The following is a 20,161-nucleotide window of genomic DNA, read 5'->3' as shown; positions in this document are numbered from 1 at the left end:
AATACTGCCCTCACTTTTTCATCGTACATTTAAGTTCAAAAAAAAACTTTTTCATCGTACAAGGTAGTACGGTACAATGGACAATGCAGTAAAAAACTACGTAGCCTATAATTTAAACTGGATTGAGTAAAAGATAATAATCTAGAATAACATTTCTTTTCCTTTTATTTTAAATCGAGAGTAGTATAACATTGCAACAAGTTGCTGATTTCTTTTGTTACAACTTTGGTTTCCACTGTGTGCGTATCGGAGCTACACCATACCAACAACACATGACACATTGTGGTTTTGCAAACAACCAAACTGTGTTTTTCTTTTTTGCCATAGAATAGAACCAAAGTGCGATTAAGCTTGTTTATATACGTTGTAAATGATTTTGCAAAGAACCAAACTGCTGTTTTTTTGCAAGAAAATAGTTTATGGTGGATAACTCAAGAAAAAAATCTAAATAACAGGGAGTATCATATAGTGATATAGGGTGGTTTTGTCTTTTTTATGAAACATGGTTTTTGCCCTGAGACTGATACAGTGGTCATAGCACGTGCTTTGACCCGTACGGTCAAGTTCGACGACAGAGTGCGAGGACCCCCGTGACCCCACTGTGCAGTGGCAAGGAGAGTCGAAGGCCCAGCGTGCATACTCCCTGTCCCGAAAAGACAGGCTTTTCTCCTCATTTCCCTGGTCTACTCGCCTTCTTCTTCGGTTCTTCCTCCCCGACCCGGAGCACGAGCAGCCAGTCCCGTCCCGTCGTCTCTAACCCTACAGCGCCGCCGACGACGAGGCCATGAGGGGGAAGAAGCCGCTCAAGGATCTCAAGCTCTCCGTGCCGGCGCAGGAGAGTCCCGTCGACAAGTTCCTGTCAGTCTTCTCGATTCCTTACCCTCAACTGCCCGCCCCCCCTCCTCTCTGTCTTTGGATCAGTCTCTGATATCCTTGTGATTTGAGTTACTAAGGTGGTATTTGTAAGCGCGATGTTTGTTCCCTCTTTGTGTGTATCGTTGTTTGAGTGCTCCCGATGCTACTTACAGTTCCAGGTCCAGATCGTGCCTAATTCTGTTTATCCTTTGACTTGACTGTGAATTGGACTGTTCACCTGCACAAGTTGATGCGCAAAGTGATTTTATGTTTCTGAAATTGACAGCTGGTGCTTCTCTGTAGGACGGCGAGTGGCACATTCAAGGATGGCGAACTGCGGCTTAATCAAAGCGGCTTGCGGCTTATCTCCGAGGAAAATGGGGATGAAGATGTGAGTTCCAGATCGGCGAGACTTATTTCTATTCTGTGTTGATCCGTGCACTAGTATAGTAGTATTGTTTCAAACTGTACTTCGTGTGGTGACATTCTGGATTTGTACATAACAGAAAAACACGGGTAACAGTTGGACTCCAAGGCCATTTCTTCATTTTTTTTTTGTTTTTTTTTGAATCGAGGCCAACCCCCATTTCCATTAGTTAAAACGGAAATACAGAAGTTCAAGAGAAACAGGCAACAGAAAAAGGTGCAGGGGGGAAGAACTAGGCAACTGAAGAATCTAGCTCGCGCATCTCTCTAACCTGATTCAATCTACAGTTATGTTGATTGAATGATGGACTCCGAGTCCTTTAGAAAAAATTATGGAATCCGTGAAACGGCGCAGACTCGGGAGGAGTCCTTTTATCTAATTTCTGTTTCAGGTTTATCTTGATGTACAGATGTGGATTCGTGAATAGGAGGAATGGAGGACAGAATGGAGGACAGATGAGCTCTTTTTGTTTGAAGTGAAACAGAATGGAGGACACCTTTTGTTATGTCTTAATTATTAGGTGGAAAGATATCTGCAAATTGTTTCTTTTCATTAGCTATGTTAGGTGTCTGTTGTTTAGCTACTGTTGATTGTGCTCTTTAGGTTCCTGTATGAGTCTGGATGCTTTCTACTGTGTTTCCAAATGGTTTTAGTCAGATCTTTACCTTGGCTCTAAACTTAGGTCTGACTTCTTTCCATAAGACTTGGTGTCTTCTGAATCTCCTGTTCCAGGGATGGTCTCTGTAAGGACTTCTATCCCATTTCTCAGAATAGAGGCACTTCTCTAAATAGAAGCACATATCCCAGTTTTTTTTTGACAGCATTAGTAGAATTACTTCTAGTTGGTTTGAATAATATATTGTTTCGTTTGAAACTTTGAATGATATATTGTCCCCAATGTCTTCCATTTTTAACTTCTACTCCAGTGAAGGGTTCTTGTTTTCCCCTTTTTGTTTGTACTTCTATAATTTAGTTGGTCATCAAGCAGTTTCTGAATTGGATCGCATCTTTTTTCCCCCCAGGAATCAACAAAGCTGAAAGTTGAAGATGTGCAGTTATCGATGGATGATCTTGAGATGATTCAAGTCATTGGTAAAGGAAGTGGTGGTGTTGTCCAGTTAGTGAGGCACAAATGGGTGGGGACATTGTACGCCTTAAAGGTAATTCCTGTTGTCTAAATTTATCTGGTGGTTACAGAGCTGATACACCGTCTAGATGTAGACAGTTAAATTTATTCTACTTTTCTATTATTTGTATTTCTTGGTATGAAAAATGACCCCTTTTTCTTTAGATGGCACATGGTATGTGTTTTTTCTGACAATCAGAATTTTCTGTGTCTTATCATGTGGTTTCTTTGTTTAATCCTCTCTGCAATGGCATGGCCACATTCATTTCACTTTACACCATACATTCTAGTAAATGAGGTGGAAATGCCAAATGAATAGGATAGCCATATTTTCCAGTGCTAATTTTTGTTTACATGCAAAATCTGTGGATAAGTTAATTGTCAATGAATTCTGATGCTAACAAATGATAGTACATCAGCAAATATTATAAGCAAGTGAAAATTTCTGGAATTCTCTGTTGACTGGATTGTGATGTTATTTCAACCATATGACCTATCGCATGATGGAGTGAACAGTATTACAATTTCTCCTGTAGGGTATTCAAATGAACATTCAGGAGTCAGTTCGCAAACAAATAGTACAAGAGCTCAAAATAAACCAGGCAACACAAAGCCCTCATATAGTTCTGTGCCATCAATCTTTTTACCACAATGGTGTAATATATCTTGTTCTTGAGTACATGGATCGTGGATCCCTTGCAGACATCATTAAGCAAGTGAAGACAGTTCTGGAACCATACCTTGCGGTACTCTGTAAGCAGGTTTGTATGAAGTTGGCTTTTTTTTTGGTTTGCTTTGACTTGCCCTGTATTTGGAATAAGCTCACAATTATATTTTATCAGCTTTTGAAACTCGAGATTACATTCTGAATGTTCATCATTGAAGGTCCTGTACAGAGCTAACATTGAGTAGTTCTATGTTAATTCAGGTCTTGGAGGGTCTATTATATCTTCATCATGAAAGGCACGTGATTCACAGGGACATAAAGCCTTCTAACTTGTTAATCAACCGTAAAGGGGAAGTCAAGATTACTGACTTTGGGGTAAGTGCGGTGCTAGCAAGCTCAATGGGTCAGCGAGATACATTTGTTGGAACCTACAACTATATGGCGGTATGTTGAATTCATCATGTTCTAGGCCATGTTATTGCTACCTGCTAGTTTATGTTCATCAATGAATTCTTTTTTTCTTTCTTCAGCCTGAACGGATTAGCGGAAGCTCATATGACTACAAGAGTGATATATGGAGTTTGGGCTTAGTAATACTTGAGTGTGCCATTGGGCGGTTCCCCTATATACCTTCAGAAGGAGAAGGTTGGTTAAGCTTTTATGAACTACTGGAGGCTATTGTTGATCAGCCACCACCTTCTGCACCTGCAGATCAGTTCTCTCCAGAATTCTGCTCATTTATATCCTCCTGGTACGCTAAACATTCTTTTCTTAAGTTGGACGTGAAAATTAATTTAGTTAGTACCTTTATGCTTGTTAGCAGAAATATTTGAAGCTGTTAATAAAGCTGTTTGATGCCACTTGCTTGTTAACATAAGTGCAATATATCTGGTGATTCAATTGATCCTCACAGATAGAGGACTTTATCTAATAAATTTATTCTGCACCTGTTGGATGAACATATTTTTCAGCATAGCTTCTGTAGTGTATGCATTTGAGCTTCACTAATTAATGGAAGACAATTCCTCATTGATTTCCAAATAATTTTTCAGATAATTAGAAACCCACTCGGGGCCTTTTGTTACAACCTTTCATGCTAGAGTTGATTATCTGCTGAAAACACTGCAATTGACCCATTATTATTTGAAAATCAAGTAGACGTGGGATTACTTTGCAAGCAATGTCTCAGTGGGTGAAGCTCTTAAAATAGAACCCTTGCGATTGATATTATCCTTTTTAACATTTACTTCACTGTGGAGATGCAGTTGGTGGGTAGTACTCAGGGAGCTTATGAGGCGTCCCCGCATAAGAGAGAACTTTAAATGTGATACAAACATCAGTCCCAAGAGGCTGATGCCACATTTATTACATCAGATGGTTCATTACCGTACAAACCTCCGAGGACACTCGATACAGATGATAATAACAAGTAACCAAGCTACGACATAGCACCAGAGTGCAACCCACATGGGATCTAGCTCGGGCTCAGAGTACTGCGTCAGCGAAAACATCTCGAACAGGGCCGGTTCCACAGGCAAGGTTGGGTGTAGAACGATAACCCTACTCGGCGTCGTCTAGTACGAAGTCTGGGTCTTCTTCTGTAAAAAGTAAGAATGGGGTGAGTACAACGTACTCAGCAAGTCCAACCACACCCACGGTGGGGGTTATATCAGAATACCATGCACGGGTAAAACAAGGATAAGGTTACGGTTTAATTTGCAGAAAGCTAAATTTTATGCGGGGATTCATTTAGCAGAAAACATTTCAGAAACCAGTTTTTGTATTGAAAGTCACGGAGTTTAGGTTTTAAACTGCTACCGGACTCCCCATCCGTCGTAGCACACGGCACAACTGCCGGTCACAATTCCAAAACAACTCACGCTAGCCCAAGCCGAAGAAACGCTAGTTATGTGACCACACCGTAACTCGCCCAATACCGCGGGCACGGCTATTTGAATAGCTTTTTAACTCTGCAAAGGTGTGCAACTTTACCCACAAGCGGGTGCCTTACACGAGCACCGTAGTGCCGGTGTAGATCCCGACATAGCCATTACCCACCTTAGCTAGACCTGATTCGCCATCACGGGATTTACCAAGGGGTCATCGACCTAACTCTAAGGTATAACCGGGTGAAGCGTCCCCTCATAAGAGAAGACTTAAATGTGATACAAAACATCAGTCCCAGGAGGCTGATGCCACATTTATTACATCAGATGGTTCAAAACCGTACAAACCTTGGAGGACACTCGATACAGATAATGATAATTATTAACCAAGTTACAACATAACACCAGACTGCAAACCACATGGGGTCTACTACGGGCTCAGAGTACTGCGACAGCGGAGGCATCTCGACAGGGCCGGTACCACAGGCAAGGTTGGGTGTAGAACGGTAACCCTACTCGGCGTCGTCTGGCACGAAGTCTGGATCTTCTTCTGTAAAAAGTAAGAGTGGGGTGAGTACAAACGTACTCAGCAAGTCCAACCACACCCACGGAGGGGTTAAATCAGAATAATATGCCTAGGTAAATCAAGGATAAGGTTATGGTTTAATTTGCAGAAAAACTATATTTTATGCAGGGGTTTGTTTTAAAGAAAACCTTTATAAAAATCAATTTCAGAAGTAACACGGAGTTTCCAATTTTTAAACTGCTACCGGACTCCCCGTCCGTCGTAGCACACGGCACATCTGCCGGACACAATTCCAAAACAACTCACACCAGCCCATCCCAAAGAAACACTAGTTATGTGACCACACCGTAACTCGCCCAATACCGTGGGCACGGACTATTCGAATAGATTCTTAACTCTGCAGAGGTGTGCAACTTTACCCACAAGTAGGATACCACAACTCGAACACCGTCGTGTCGGTGTAGATCCCATCATAGCCATTACCCACCATAGCTAAGCCTGACTAGCCATCACGGGATGTACCAAGGGGTCATCGACCGTTCCCTTAGGTATAACCGGGCATAAGTCACTCGGGGCTTATCCCTTTTCCTTAGTCACCCGTTGCTCTCAGCTCTCCTGATGGCTACCACACCAACTAGTGGGATTTATGCTACGCCGTTGCCCATTCAACGGTCGAGTGGTTTGCACGATAGTGGAGTTAGGTGAGATGACACACCAACTCGGTCCTTAGACGCGACAAGATGGATATCTCCCTTCTTTGCCCTGCCACTCAGGCATAAGCACACCAATCGGCAAATCGCACAGAAATGCCGTCCATCTCGCCCATACTCATCTTTCGAAAATCCACATTTTATCCCTTCCCACACGCACACATTTTCTTTATAAATCAAATAGTATTATGAGTAAAGTCCTAAGCATTCTAATATCGATTAACGTCCAAACAAAATCAGACATTAATCTAGGTGGTCAAGGAATGGTCACCACAAATCAAGGGGTGGCTATCCAACCGTGTTTTCATGCAAGTAAAACATATGCAATTTATAAAACAGGCCATTGGGTTGTGTTTATAAAAACTAGGACAGAAACATGCATCAAAGGATGGGATTGAACTTGCCGTCTTCGTAGCCTTCGGGGAAGTCCTGTCCTTCGGGCTCGGGGTCGCGGAACTGGTCCTCGTCCTCCTGCTCACAGAACTGCTCGTTGACGGGCTCTCCTTCGTTCACTCCGCGGTCTACAGCACACACAACCAAGCGTCCAATCAAAACAAAGATTCATCGTTGAGCTCGAATCGGGAACACATAAAATATAGAGATAGAAGTGGCATTTTTGAGTGGTTTCTTAATGGTAAGGCCGAAACTGAGTTAAAAGATACTTGGTAAGGTTTCGGGTTGATTAGAGGTCGTTAGGTTCATGAAATAATAGGTTTAGTAGAGGTTCGGGGGTCGGTCAGGGGCCTGGTTGTAATTACTCCTCGAGAAGGCAGGGACCTATTTGTAATTTCTAGAGATATTTGGACTAAACTGGAAAGGTCTAGGGCATACTTGGAATTATGTTTCATGTGAAAGGGTTTTCTTGAAAATAAAACAAAGGACAGGGTTCTTTTTGAAAAGAAAGGATATAAGGACAAGGGTCCTTTAATAGAATGGGAGGAGAGGGGGGGGGCCTAAATGCAAAATGGCCATTCATCCCCTTCCTCCCATCGCAAAACAGGGGAGGGGCGCCGGCTCACAGGCAGCGGCCAATCCGGGCAGCCTGGGCGACGGCGGCGACCGGGGAGAGAGGGGAAAGGGAGAGGGGAGGGAGGAGCTCCGATTCCCCTACCTAGCTCGGGCTATGGTGGAGCGAGGCGGCGGCTTCACGAGGGCAGGCGGCGGCGGCGCTAGGCAGCTCTGGCGGCGGGGCTAGGGAAGCAGGGAAGGGTGCTGGGGATGGCGGCCGGGATTGGGGAGCGACGGCGACGCCGTGGGGGCCCTTTTATAGCCGGATTAGGTCGGTGGTGCGGCGGGGGTAGGTGACCGGCGTCGCAAGTTCTGCGGCGGCCATTAATGGCGTGCTTGTGTCGCGACGCGGCGTGCGGCGAGGGCGGTGTGGCGCGTGCGCGCGAGCGGCGCTGGGGCCAGCGGCGTGCGCGGGGCCGGGGCAGCGCCAGCGGCGGCTTTGGTGCAGCGGGCACGCGCGGCCAGGCGACGCAGCGCTGGTGCGCGTGCGGCCGGGCAGCGTGCGTGGCGTGGTGGAGGTGGCCGGGGTGCGGGGCGCGCGCGCGTGTGCGGCGGCGTGCGCCGCTCGGTGTGCCGCGGTGCGGCGAGCGCGTGCGGGTGCGCGCGGTGCGCACGCGTGGGCGTGCGTGGGGAGCGGCGTGTGCGCGCGGGGAGTGAGTGGAACGTGAGCGGGCGGGCGGCGTCGCGGCCAGGGAGGGCCGGGGCAGGCCGGAGAGGGAGCAGGGAGTGAGGGGAGGGAGCCGTCCTGGCGGGGCTCGGGCGAGCGGGAGCGAGGCAGAGGAGGGAGAAAGGGAGGAGGGAGGGAGAGAAAAGAAAAGAAAAGGAAAAAGAGAAAAGAGGGAAAAAGAAATGGAAAAAGGAAAAAGAAATAGAGGAAAAAAAAATGGGAGGAGGGAAAGGAAAAGGAGGGGGTGGGCGGTGCGCGCCAGCGGCGACCGCGACTGGCGGTCGGCCACGCGTGGCGTGCGGCCGCTGGAGGTGGGGCACGCGGTCGGAGGGGAGGGAGGAAAAAGGAGGGGGCGGGATTCGCGGCGGCTGGTCACGACGCGTCCGCGTTGGATGGGAAAAAGATGGGACGCGGATTGAATTCGGGTGTCGGGTTGCTCGGGGGAGGTTCTGGGGATTAGGGTTCAGGGTTTGAGGGGAGTCGAGCTCAACGAAAGACAACTTTAGCGCATGATTTATTTAGTGAATTTTCGGGATGTTACAAACCTACCCCACTTAAAATGAATCTCGTCCTCGAGATTCGGCTGGTTCCTAAACAGGTGGGGAAACTCTTTCTTCAGAGCGTCTTCTCGTTCCCACGTCGCTTCTTCTACTCCGTGTCTGCTCCACTGGACTCTGCATATCCGTACTTCAGAGTTTCTGGTCCTTCTGGTGACCGTGTCGAGAATCTTGACCGGTACTTCTTGATATCGTAAGTCTGGCTGTAGATCTATCGCTTCTACTGGCACATGTTCTGCCTCGGGTACCCTCAAACATCTTCTTAGCTGCGAGACGTGGAATACTGGATGTATATCTGACATTTCTTCTGGTAGTTCCAAACGGTATGCTACTGCTCCAACTTTCTTCAAAACTCGGTATGGTCCAATGTACCGAGGGGCCAATTTTCCTTGTACCTGAAATCTTCGGGTTCCTCGGATGGGTGATACCTTAAGATACACGAAATCTCCTGGGTTGAAGCTTATTTCCCGTCTTTTCTTGTCGGCGTAACTCTTCTGCCGGGACTGGGCTGCCTTCAGTTTCTCTCTAATCTCAGCAACTCTTTCTTCTGCTTCTTTTATGAGGGCGGGCCCGACTAGAGCACGTTCTCCAACCTCTGACCACATTAGAGGGGTTCTGCATTTTCTTCCGTAAAGGGCTTCGAACGGCGACATGCCCAAGCTTGCTTGATACCCGTTATTGTATGAGAACTCGGCATAGGGTAGACTCTGTTCCCAATCCTTGCCATAGGTGAGGACACACGCTCTCAACATATCTTCCATAATCTGATTCACCCTTTCTGTCTGACCATCTGTCTGCGGGTGATAAGCGGAACTAAAGTCTAGCTTGGTGCCCATAGCTTTATGCAAGCTTTTCCAAAATCTAGAGGTGAACTGGGTCCCTCTATCGGAAACAATTCGACTGGGCACACCATGCAACTTCACTATATTTTCCACGTAAAGCTTAGCTAGCTTCTCTCCGCCATAATTGGTCCGTACGGGTATGAAGTGGGCCGCTTTAGTGAGTCGGTCCACTATTACCCATATGGAATCGTGTCCTTTCTGGGTTCTGGGCAATCCTACCACAAAATCCATCCCTATTTCATCCCATTTCCAAACCGGGATGGGTAGGGGTTGCAATAATCCTGCCGGCTTCTGATGTTCGGCTTTGATTCTTTGGCAAGTATCGCAATGGGCGACAAATCGTGCAATATCTGCCTTCATCCCATTCCACCAATATTTCTGTCTTAGGTCCATATACATTTTGGTGGATCCTGGGTGGATGGAGTAGGCCGAGTTATGAGCTTCGTCCATGATTATCTGTCTGAAGTCTCCCTTCTGGGGCACACAAATCCTATCTTTGTACCACAATGTTCCCCTATTATCCACTCTAAAGTCTGGTGCCTTATTTTCTCCGGTTTGCTTCCGGATTTCCATCAGTCCCTTGTCCGCTCTCTGGGCTTTCCTGATTCGTTCTTCTAGAGTGGATTGAACGTTCAGCACTTGGCTGGAACCTCGAGGGATAATGTGCACATTTAATCGTGCCATTTCCTCTCGTAAATGGTCATTCTTGGGCCCGTAGGATTTCCAACTCAGGGCATCGGCTACTACATTGGCTTTACCTGGGTGATAATGAATTTCCAAATTATAATCTTTGACTAATTCCAGCCATCTTCTTTGTCTCAGGTTTAAGTCCGGTTGGGTGAAGATATACTTCAGACTTTTATGATCGGTAAAGATTTCGCACTTATTTCCAATTAAATAATGCCTCCAAATCTTAAGTGTGTGCACTACGGCTGCAAGTTCCAAATCATGAGTTGGGTAGTTTTGCTCATGGGTCCTGAGCTGACGGGAAGCATATGCAACGACTTTCCCATCTTGCATCAGCACACAACCCAATCCTTGTCGGGACGCATCACAATAGATGACAAAATCCCGATGAATATCCGGCAGGGTTAGCACTGGGGCTGTCGTCAATCTTCGCTTCAACTCCTGGAAACTTCTCTCACACGACTCCGTCCAGGTGAACTTCTTCTCTTTCTTGAGCAGCTCTGTCATGGGCCGGGCTATCTTAGAAAATCCCTCAATGAATCTCCGATAATACCCAGCTAATCCGAGAAAACTCCTGATCGCACTGACATTGGTTGGTTGCTGCCAGTTGGAGACTGCTTCGACCTTCTCGGGATCCACTGCTACTCCTTCTGCGGTCAGAATGTGACCAAGGAAAGCTACTTTCTCCAGCCAGAACTCACACTTGCTAAATTTGGCGTATAGCCTATGCACTCTCAATTTTTCCAGAACTACCCTCAGGTGTTGCTCGTGCTCCTGAATACTCTTCGAGTAAATAAGTATGTCGTCAATGAAGATTACGACAAACTTATCTAACTCGTCCATAAACACTTTGTTCATGAGGTTCATGAAATAGGCAGGTGCATTTGTCAGTCCAAAAGACATCACCGTAAACTCAAACTGACCATACCGGGTGACAAAAGCTGTTTTCGGGATGTCGCTCTCCCTGATCTTGAGCTGAAAATAACCGGACCTCAGGTCAATCTTGGAAAAGTATTTGGCTCCTTTTAACTGGTCGAAAAGGTCATCGATCCTGGGGAGAGGATACTTGTTCTTGATAGTAACTTCGTTCAGTGCCCGGTAATCAACGCACAACCTCATACTTCCATCCTTTTTTTTGACAAACAGAACCGGGGCTCCCCAAGGCGACGAACTTGGCCTGATGAAGCCAATCCGTTGTAACTCCTCTAGTTGTTTCTTTAACTCTGCCAACTCGGAGGCTGCCATCCTGTAAGGTCTCTTGGCTATGGGGGCGGTTCCAGGAACAAGATCAATGACAAATTCTATGTCCCTATCTGGTGGCATACCGGGAAGTTCTTCGGGAAAGACATCGGGGTACTCATTCACTACTGGGACTTCTTCCAAGGACTTGGCTTCCATGCTAAACACCATCGGGTTTGCTCCACTTTCCCGGGTATGGCAGGTCACTCGGACTCCCTCTGGGTTTGTTAGATGGACTACCTTGTCCGTACAACCTATGAGGCCATTATGTTTGCTCAGCCAATCCATTCCAAGGATCACATCTATCCCTTCTGACTTAAGTACTACTAGATCTGCTAAAAACTCTACCCCACTTAAATTGATCCTTACCCGTAGACAACCCAGCTGACACCTAATGTCTCCTCCGGGCGTCCGGGTTAATAGGGGTGTTTTTAGTAGTACTGTAGGTATTTTATGTTTCTCCACAAAACTCGAGGATATAAATGAGTGTGATGCTCCAGAATCAAACAGTACTGTTGCAAGAGTTGAGCTGACTAGGTACTCACCGAGTACTACGCCCTGAGCTCCTTGAGCTTCCTGCGCGTCGATGTGGTTGACGCGGGCTCGTCCAAAAGACTGCTGGGGTTGCCTTTGCTGGTTGTTGTTGTTGCTGTTGCCACGGAGGGGCACTCGGTTGGCACCGGTCAGAACTGGCTTGGGTCCGTTCACTGTGTTGGAGAAAGCTGAAGTAGCAGGCTTGTTCTTGGCATAGGGACAGTCGGCGATGAAGTGACCTGTCTCACGGCAATTGAAACAGGCCCTCACGTTGCTGTTGTTGTTGGTGACTTGGCTCGCATTACTCTGTGGGGCCCTCATGGTGTTCTGGCTTCTGAGCTGGGTGTTAGGGGCCCGTGGTCCTGTTGCTTGCGACTGAGTTCTGTACTGCATTGGGGCTTGGGACCTTGTTGCATTGTAACTGAAGCTTCTGGCCTTCTGGGAACGATCCTGCTGGCGGGCCTTGCTCTCCAGGAACTTGCGCTTGTTATCTTTTCTTTCATCACTCTTGGCCTTCTCGGTGAGGATTGCTTTGTTCATCAAGGTATTGAAGTCAGGATAGATCTGCGGGGTGAGCAGGGTCCTGAGTTCTGGATTTAGTCCCTTCTTGAACATATCCTGCTTCTTCTCATCGTCGTTCACCTCTTCTGGTGCATAGCGAGCCAATTCCATAAACTGGTGTGTATACTCCTCTACCGTCATATTCCCCTGCTGAAGTGCGCGGAATTCATCTGCCTTGCGCTTCATGGTAGCTGAGGGGATGTGATAGCGGCGGAACTCTCTCACGAATTCATTCCAGGTGATGGTGGAGGCATCTCTGGCCGCAGCGCAGTAATTTTCCCACCAGGCTAAGGCAGTCCCGGTGAGTTGATGTGCTGCCAGAAGGACTTTATCCCGATTTTGGCACCCAAACGGCTCGAGCTTCCTCTGGATCACGCGGAGCCAGTCATCTGCGTCCAAGGGGTTGCTAGATCCGGCAAAAGTGGGTGGCTTGGCCCTCAGAAAAGCTGTTAGCTTGTCGTTGAAGGTCTGCTCTCGTGGCTGCCTGTTCATTAGAGCATTGGCCAGTGTCTCCAGTATGAGAGTCTGGTTATGGATCACTTGGGCCAGGTCCACGAAGGGTGGTGGTGGTGGTAGCTGTGCATCATGATTTTCTCCTCTGCCCTGACTCACTTCTTGTTCTTCCTGAGGGTGGTTTTGCCCGTTATGACGCACTCCTGCATCAGCAGCTGCAGGGTCCCTGACACGGGAGGCCCTCGTGACGCTTCGGGAGACCATCTGCAGATTTGGTAGGGTCTTTGTGAGATTGGGATTAGGTGATGTTTAAGTTATTTAATTCGTATTTTTGAAAAAGGCAGAATTGACCTTCTGCCGAAAGGCACACACACAACAAGCACACAACAAGGCAAACAAGCAACTTTTACTAAAGCGAGGTAGGGTACAACACGGGAACATGACCAGAACGCGTACTACACGTCCGGGTACAGGTTCAAACTAAGGGTACAACTTAAACCGAAAGGGCTAGAAGGGTACAACAACAGGGTAGGGTTGGACACTCTACTCGCGGGGCGAGTCTTCTTCTGGGGTGGTACGAGCTTCCGGGGAAACAAACGGCTCGTCGTCCTCCGGGTTCCCGTTCTCTTGGGGCTGAGCAGCAACTTCTCTTTCTCTGACAGCAGTAGACCCTTCGGGGTTCTCGGGTGGAGCTCGAGGCCTTCCAAAGAGCGTTCCCCATCCTATGACGGGTGTCCCAAGTAGAACATGGTCTTCTCCGATGGCCGGAACTGGGGTCCCACTTCTGGTCCATTCTTGCATGCGCCGGTCGCGGGCTTGTCTGAGACTCTCCTGTGCAACCGCCTCACTGCTGATCGCGGCCGCGGCTCTTGCCTCGGCTTGGGCTGCTCGGACCTGTTGGAGTCTCACTGCGAGTTCAGCTTGCTCAGCACGAAGGGTCTGCTCCCTCAACAGGTGGGCTTGTTCATCGAAGAGCTGATCCAAAGCGGCTAGGTAGTTAGCCACTTGGTACAGAGGGTCCTCTTCATGGCGGCGTCGTTCCAGACTCCTCATGCGAGCTTCCCAAACAGGGGTTCTGATGGCCGGCGGGAAGAACCTCATTGGTGTGGGTGCTAGGTGTTCTTCGAAAATCCGGCATAGGTACCGAAGTGCCTTTCTGACAGCCAAGGGATAGGTGTCTTGGTGCCTGAATCCCGTAGCGGTCACTCGCCACGACTGGATGTTGGGGTGGCGCTCACTTCTGGCGATGACAAGGATCACCCTGCAGCGGAGAGTGCCATGATGCTCGTACTCTCTGCTGTAGTACCTTGGGCGTTCCGTAACGCCAAGGCTTTCTAGGGCGTTGATCAACAGGCTGGGGAAGCCAGGTGCAGCTTGGCAGTCGCCCTGGGTCCATCCTTCCTCAGCCATCTGAAAATAAAGATAGAGTGAATATCTTGCGCGAATATTTGCGGTACACAAAAGGGGTAGATGGTTTTTATTTATGGCATCACGATGGGGTACAACTTCATGGGTACATGGTTATTAGAGCAAAGGTTCTAGCTTAGAGACTACTCCTATCATGGGGATTCTTCCTCAATTCTAAAGGAGCGCTTCTTCAGTGGAAGGTGCTGATCCATCACATCATCCTCGGTCTGAGTTCCTTTATCCCAGTGGGTTTCTTCGGGTTCTTCTTCTTCAGTCTGAGTGCCAACGTCCCAATGGGTTTCCATGGGTTCTTCCTCTTCTTCGTCTTCCTCTATCCATCCACCTATTCCCCAGCGAGCCTCGTACCTCCGCATCTGAGCTTGGAGAGCGGCCAGCGAGTTCTCGGCACGTGCGGCCCTTGTCCGCTGCTCCTCCAATTCTGCCTCTTTTTCATCCATTTGGACTTGGAGAGCAGCCAAGGAATACTCGGCGTGGAAAGTCCTCGACCGTTGTTCCTCCATCTCCTGGGTTGCTTTTTCTGCTCTGTGGACCTGCTGTTTCAGTTGTGCTGCTTGCTCGCGATAGAGCTCATCCAGGCCGGTGAGATAGATGGATAGATGAGAGACCGTGTCTTCTAGGTCTTCTTCTCTTCCAAGTCCTCTCATCCTGGCAATCCATGTGCGTCCTCTTCCTTCAGTCGGCGGGAAAAATCCCATAGGAGTCCGCTGGAGGTGATGCCTGTAGATCACACGCAGACGTCGTAGGGCTTTGCGGGCGGCTTTCCGATAGGTATCCGGGAAACGGAATCCAGTGGTGGAGATGAACCAAGGGTCCACATCAAGGTAGCGGGTGCTCCTTGCTATGAAGATCATCAGGTCACACCGAAGAGTACCCTTGGAGTCATATTCCCGGTAAAGAAACTCTGGCGGATCCACAACTCCAATGCGTTCCAGGCTGAGTATCAACAACTTAGGAAGGCCGGGCTCTGCGAAACAGATTCCGCCGATCCATCCATTGTCAGCCATCTGGAACAGGGCAAGAGCCAAAGGTAAGTATTTGTGTGAGGAAAGGATTAAGGATAGAAAAGTCCCAGGGTGAAAGGGTCTAAAAACGGGTTTCGCTCCTAGGGTCACGTCCTACGGCCAACCCACGGCTCTGATACCACCTGAAGCGTCCCCTCATAAGAGAAGACTTAAATGTGATACAAAACACCAGTCCCAGGAGGCTGATGCCACATTTATTACATCAGATGGTTCAAAACCGTACAAACCTTGGAGGACACTCGATACAGATAATGATAATTATTAACCAAGTTACAACATAACACCAGACTGCAAACCACATGGGGTCTACTACGGGCTCAGAGTACTGCGACAGCGGAGGCATCTCGACAGGGCCGGTACCACAGGCAAGGTTGGGTGTAGAACGGTAACCCTACTCGGCGTCGTCTGGCACGAAGTCTGGATCTTCTTCTGTAAAAAGTAAGAGTGGGGTGAGTACAAACGTACTCAGCAAGTCCAACCACACCCACGGAGGGGTTAAATCAGAATAATATGCCTAGGTAAATCAAGGATAAGGTTATGGTTTAATTTGCAGAAAAACTATATTTTATGCAGGGGTTTGTTTTAAAGAAAACCTTTATAAAAATCAATTTCAGAAGTAACACGGAGTTTCCAATTTTTAAACTGCTACCGGACTCCCCGTCCGTCGTAGCACACGGCACATCTGCCGGACACAATTCCAAAACAACTCACACCAGCCCATCCCAAAGAAACACTAGTTATGTGACCACACCGTAACTCGCCCAATACCGTGGGCACGGACTATTCGAATAGATTCTTAACTCTGCAGAGGTGTGCAACTTTACCCACAAGTAGGATACCACAACTCGAACACCGTCGTGTCGGTGTAGATCCCATCATAGCCATTACCCACCATAGCTAAGCCTGACTAGCCATCACGGGATGTACCAAGGGGTCATCGACCGTTCCCTTAGGTATAACCGGGCATAAGTCACTCGGGGCTTATCCCTTTTCCTTAGTCACCCGTTGCTCTCAGCTCTCCTGATGGCTACCACACCAACTAGTGGGATTTATGCTACGCCGTTGCCCATTCAACGGTCGAGTGGTTTGCACGATAGTGGAGTTAGGTGAGATGACACACCAACTCGGTCCTTAGACGCGACAAGATGGATATCTCCCTTCTTTGCCCTGCCACTCAGGCATAAGCACACCAATCGGCAAATCGCACAGAAATGCCGTCCATCTCGCCCATACTCATCTTTCGAAAATCCACATTTTATCCCTTCCCACACGCACACATTTTCTTTATAAATCAAATAGTATTATGAGTAAAGTCCTAAGCATTCTAATATCGATTAACGTCCAAACAAAATCAGACATTAATCTAGGTGGTCAAGGAATGGTCACCACAAATCAAGGGGTGGCTATCCAACCGTGTTTTCATGCAAGTAAAACATATGCAATTTATAAAACAGGCCATTGGGTTGTGTTTATAAAAACTAGGACAGAAACATGCATCAAAGGATGGGATTGAACTTGCCGTCTTCGTAGCCTTCGGGGAAGTCCTGTCCTTCGGGCTCGGGGTCGCGGAACTGGTCCTCGTCCTCCTGCTCACAGAACTGCTCGTTGACGGGCTCTCCTTCGTTCACTCCGCGGTCTACAGCACACACAACCAAGCGTCCAATCAAAACAAAGATTCATCGTTGAGCTCGAATCGGGAACACATAAAATATAGAGATAGAAGTGGCATTTTTGAGTGGTTTCTTAATGGTAAGGCCGAAACTGAGTTAAAAGATACTTGGTAAGGTTTCGGGTTGATTAGAGGTCGTTAGGTTCATGAAATAATAGGTTTAGTAGAGGTTCGGGGGTCGGTCAGGGGCCTGGTTGTAATTACTCCTCGAGAAGGCAGGGACCTATTTGTAATTTCTAGAGATATTTGGACTAAACTGGAAAGGTCTAGGGCATACTTGGAATTATGTTTCATGTGAAAGGGTTTTCTTGAAAATAAAACAAAGGACAGGGTTCTTTTTGAAAAGAAAGGATATAAGGACAAGGGTCCTTTAATAGAATGGGAGGAGAGGGGGGGGGGGCCTAAATGCAAAATGGCCATTCATCCCCTTCCTCCCATCGCAAAACAGGGGAGGGGCGCCGGCTCACAGGCGGCGGCCAATCCGGGCAGCCTGGGCGACGGCGGCGACCGGGGAGAGAGGGGAAAGGGAGAGGGGAGGGAGGAGCTCCGATTCCCCTACCTAGCTCGGGCTATGGTGGAGCGAGGCGGCGGCTTCACGAGGGCAGGCGGCGGCGGCGCTAGGCAGCTCTGGCGGCGGGGCTAGGGAAGCAGGGAAGGGTGCTGGGGATGGCGGCCGGGATTGGGGAGCGACGGCGACGCCGTGGGGGCCCTTTTATAGCCGGATTAGGTCGGTGGTGCGGCGGGGGTAGGTGACCGGCGTCGCAAGTTCTGCGGCGGCCATTAATGGCGTGCTTGTGTCGCGACGCGGCGTGCGGCGAGGGCGGTGTGGCGCGTGCGCGCGAGCGGCGCTGGGGCCAGCGGCGTGCGCGGGGCCGGGGCAGCGCCAGCGGCGGCTTTGGTGCAGCGGGCACGCGCGGCCAGGCGACGCAGCGCTGGTGCGCGTGCGGCCGGGCAGCGTGCGTGGCGTGGTGGAGGTGGCCGGGGTGCGGGGCGCGCGCGCGTGTGCGGCGGCGTGCGCCGCTCGGTGTGCCGCGGTGCGGCGAGCGCGTGCGGGTGCGCGCGGGTGCGCACGCGTGGGCGTGCGTGGGGAGCGGCGTGTGCGCGCGGGGAGTGAGTGGAACGTGAGCGGGCGGGCGGCGTCGCGGCCAGGGAGGGCCAGGGCAGGCCGGAGAGGGAGCAGGGAGTGAGGGGAGGGAGCCGTCCTGGCGGGGCTCGGGCGAGCGGGAGCGAGGCAGAGGAGGGAGAAAGGGAGGAGGGAGGGAGAGAAAAGAAAAGAAAAGGAAAAAGAGAAAAGAGGGAAAAAGAAATGGAAAAAGGAAAAAGAAATAGAGGAAAAAAAAATGGGAGGGAGGGAAAGGAAAAGGAGGGGGGGCGGTGCGCGCCAGCGGCGACCGCGACTGCGGTCGGCCACGCGTGGCGTGCGGCCGCTGGAGGTGGGGCACGCGGTCGGAGGGGAGGGAGGAAAAAGGAGGGGGCGGGATTCGCGGCGGCTGGTCACGACGCGTCGCGTTGGATGGGAAAAAGATGGGACGCGGATTGAATTCGGGTGTCGGGTTGCTCGGGGGAGGTTCTGGGGATTAGGGTTCAGGGTTTGAGGGGAGTCGAGCTCAACGAAAGACAACTTTAGCGCATGATTTATTTAGTGAATTTTCGGGATGTTACACCGGGGTATAAGTCACACTGAGCCTATCCCTTCTCCTTGGTCACCCGTTGCTCTCAGCCCTCCTGATGGCTATCACATCAACTAGTGGGGTTTATGCTAAGCCGTTGCCCATTCAACGGTCGAGTGGTTTGCACGTTAGTGGAGTTAGGTGAGATGACACCAACTCGGTTCTTAATTGTGACAAGATGGATATCTCCCTTCCTTGCCCTGCCACACAGGCACGAGCACACCAAATGTCAAATCCCGCGGAAATGCCATCCATCCTGTCTAAACTCACTTTTCCAAAAACACCACTTTTATCCCTTCCCACATACTCACGCATTTTCTTTTATAAATCAAATAGCATTATGTGTAGAGTCCTAAGCATTCTAGTAGCGATTAACGTCCAAGCAAAATCAGACATTAATCTAGGTGGTCAAGGAATGGTTATAACAAATCAAGGGTGGCTATCCAACCGTGTTTTCATGCAAGCAAAACATATGCAATTTTATAAAGCAGGCCATTGGGTTGTGTTTATAAAAATTAGGACAGAAACATGCATCAAAGGATGGGATTGAACTTGCCGTCTTCGTAGCCTTCGGGGAGGTCCTGTCCTTCGGGTTCGGGGTCGCGGAACTGGTCCTCGTTCACCTGCTCGCAGTACTGCTCGTTGACGAACTCTCCTTCGTTCACACCGAGGTCTACGACGTAAACAAACAAGCACACAATCAAGACAGAAAATAAAGATTTATCGTTGAGCTCGAATCGGAAACACATAAAATATGGAGCACAGAGTAATATTTTCGAGTGGTTTCTGAATGGCTTGGCCGAAACTAAGTTAAGAGAGGCGTGGTAAAGTTTCGGGTTGATCAGAGTTGTTTCGGCGCATGAAATGATAGGTTTTATAAAGGTTCAGGGGCTAGATCAGGAATCAGGGACCTAGTTATAATTATTTTCGTGGAGGCAGGGGCCTGTTTGTAATTTCTAGAAATATCTGGACTATTTTAGAATGGTCAAGGGTTTATTTAGAATTATGTCTGTATAAGGAAGGGGTTTATTTTGAAATAGGATAAAGGGCAGGGTTTTCTTTGCAAAGTGGCAAAAGGTGGGAGGTTTCTTTACTAAATTGGCTGGAGGGGAGGGGGTTTTGGGCTAAATGGCCCTTTCTTCCTCCTCTCTCCACGGAAAAACAGGGGAGGCGGCCAGGGGGCGTCGGCGGCGCTCGGCCGGCGGCCCTGGGCCTCGGGGACGGCCAGAGTGATGGGAAAAGGGGGAGGGCGACGTGGGAGATCGATCCCCTCCCTCGATTTGAGGAAAAACCCCTCGGGCGTGCGACACGGGAGAGGAGGAGGGTGTGCGGCCGGCGCGCGACAAGGGAGAAAGGAGGGAAGGGCCGAGCGCGCGGGGAGAGAGAAGAGAGGGAGGAGAGAGGAAAAGAAAGAAAACGAAGAAAAATAGGAAAAGAAAAAGAAAAGGAGGGGAGAGAGAGAAGGGAAAGAAGAGAGAGGGAGAGAGATTCGCGCCGGAAACGCGGCGCGCGGTCGGCCACGCGCGGCGCCGGGCACGCGTGCGCGGTCGGGCGCGACGCGCGGGTCAAGGGTGAACAGGGGGGTTGGATACGGATGTCAGGGTCGGGTCATTCGGGAATCGGGAGA

At 49.3% G+C, this 20,161-nt stretch overlaps 1 protein-coding gene across 1 annotated transcript in view; it reads left to right on the top strand.

Moving 5' to 3' along the window:
• Nucleotides 1–644: 644 nt before the first annotated feature.
• LOC120707877 (mitogen-activated protein kinase kinase 1-like) overlaps nt 645–20,161 on the top strand; it is a 28,942-nt gene continuing 9,425 nt past the window's right edge. Inside the window, exons 1-6 of the mRNA XM_039992933.1 lie at nt 645–858; nt 1,159–1,246; nt 2,305–2,442; nt 2,945–3,169; nt 3,337–3,519; nt 3,606–3,826. Coding sequence (XP_039848867.1) covers nt 785–858; nt 1,159–1,246; nt 2,305–2,442; nt 2,945–3,169; nt 3,337–3,519; nt 3,606–3,826 — 929 coding nt within the window. The 5' untranslated portion in view covers nt 645–784. The remainder of the gene's footprint in view (nt 859–1,158; nt 1,247–2,304; nt 2,443–2,944; nt 3,170–3,336; nt 3,520–3,605; nt 3,827–20,161) is intronic.

The sequence above is a fragment of the Panicum virgatum genome, chromosome 5K (assembly GCF_016808335.1).
Source record: "Panicum virgatum strain AP13 chromosome 5K, P.virgatum_v5, whole genome shotgun sequence".
Lineage (NCBI taxonomy): Eukaryota > Viridiplantae > Streptophyta > Magnoliopsida > Poales > Poaceae > Panicum > Panicum virgatum.
Note: the sequence above shows the minus strand (reverse complement) of the source record. Positions and strands in the feature narration are given on the sequence as shown.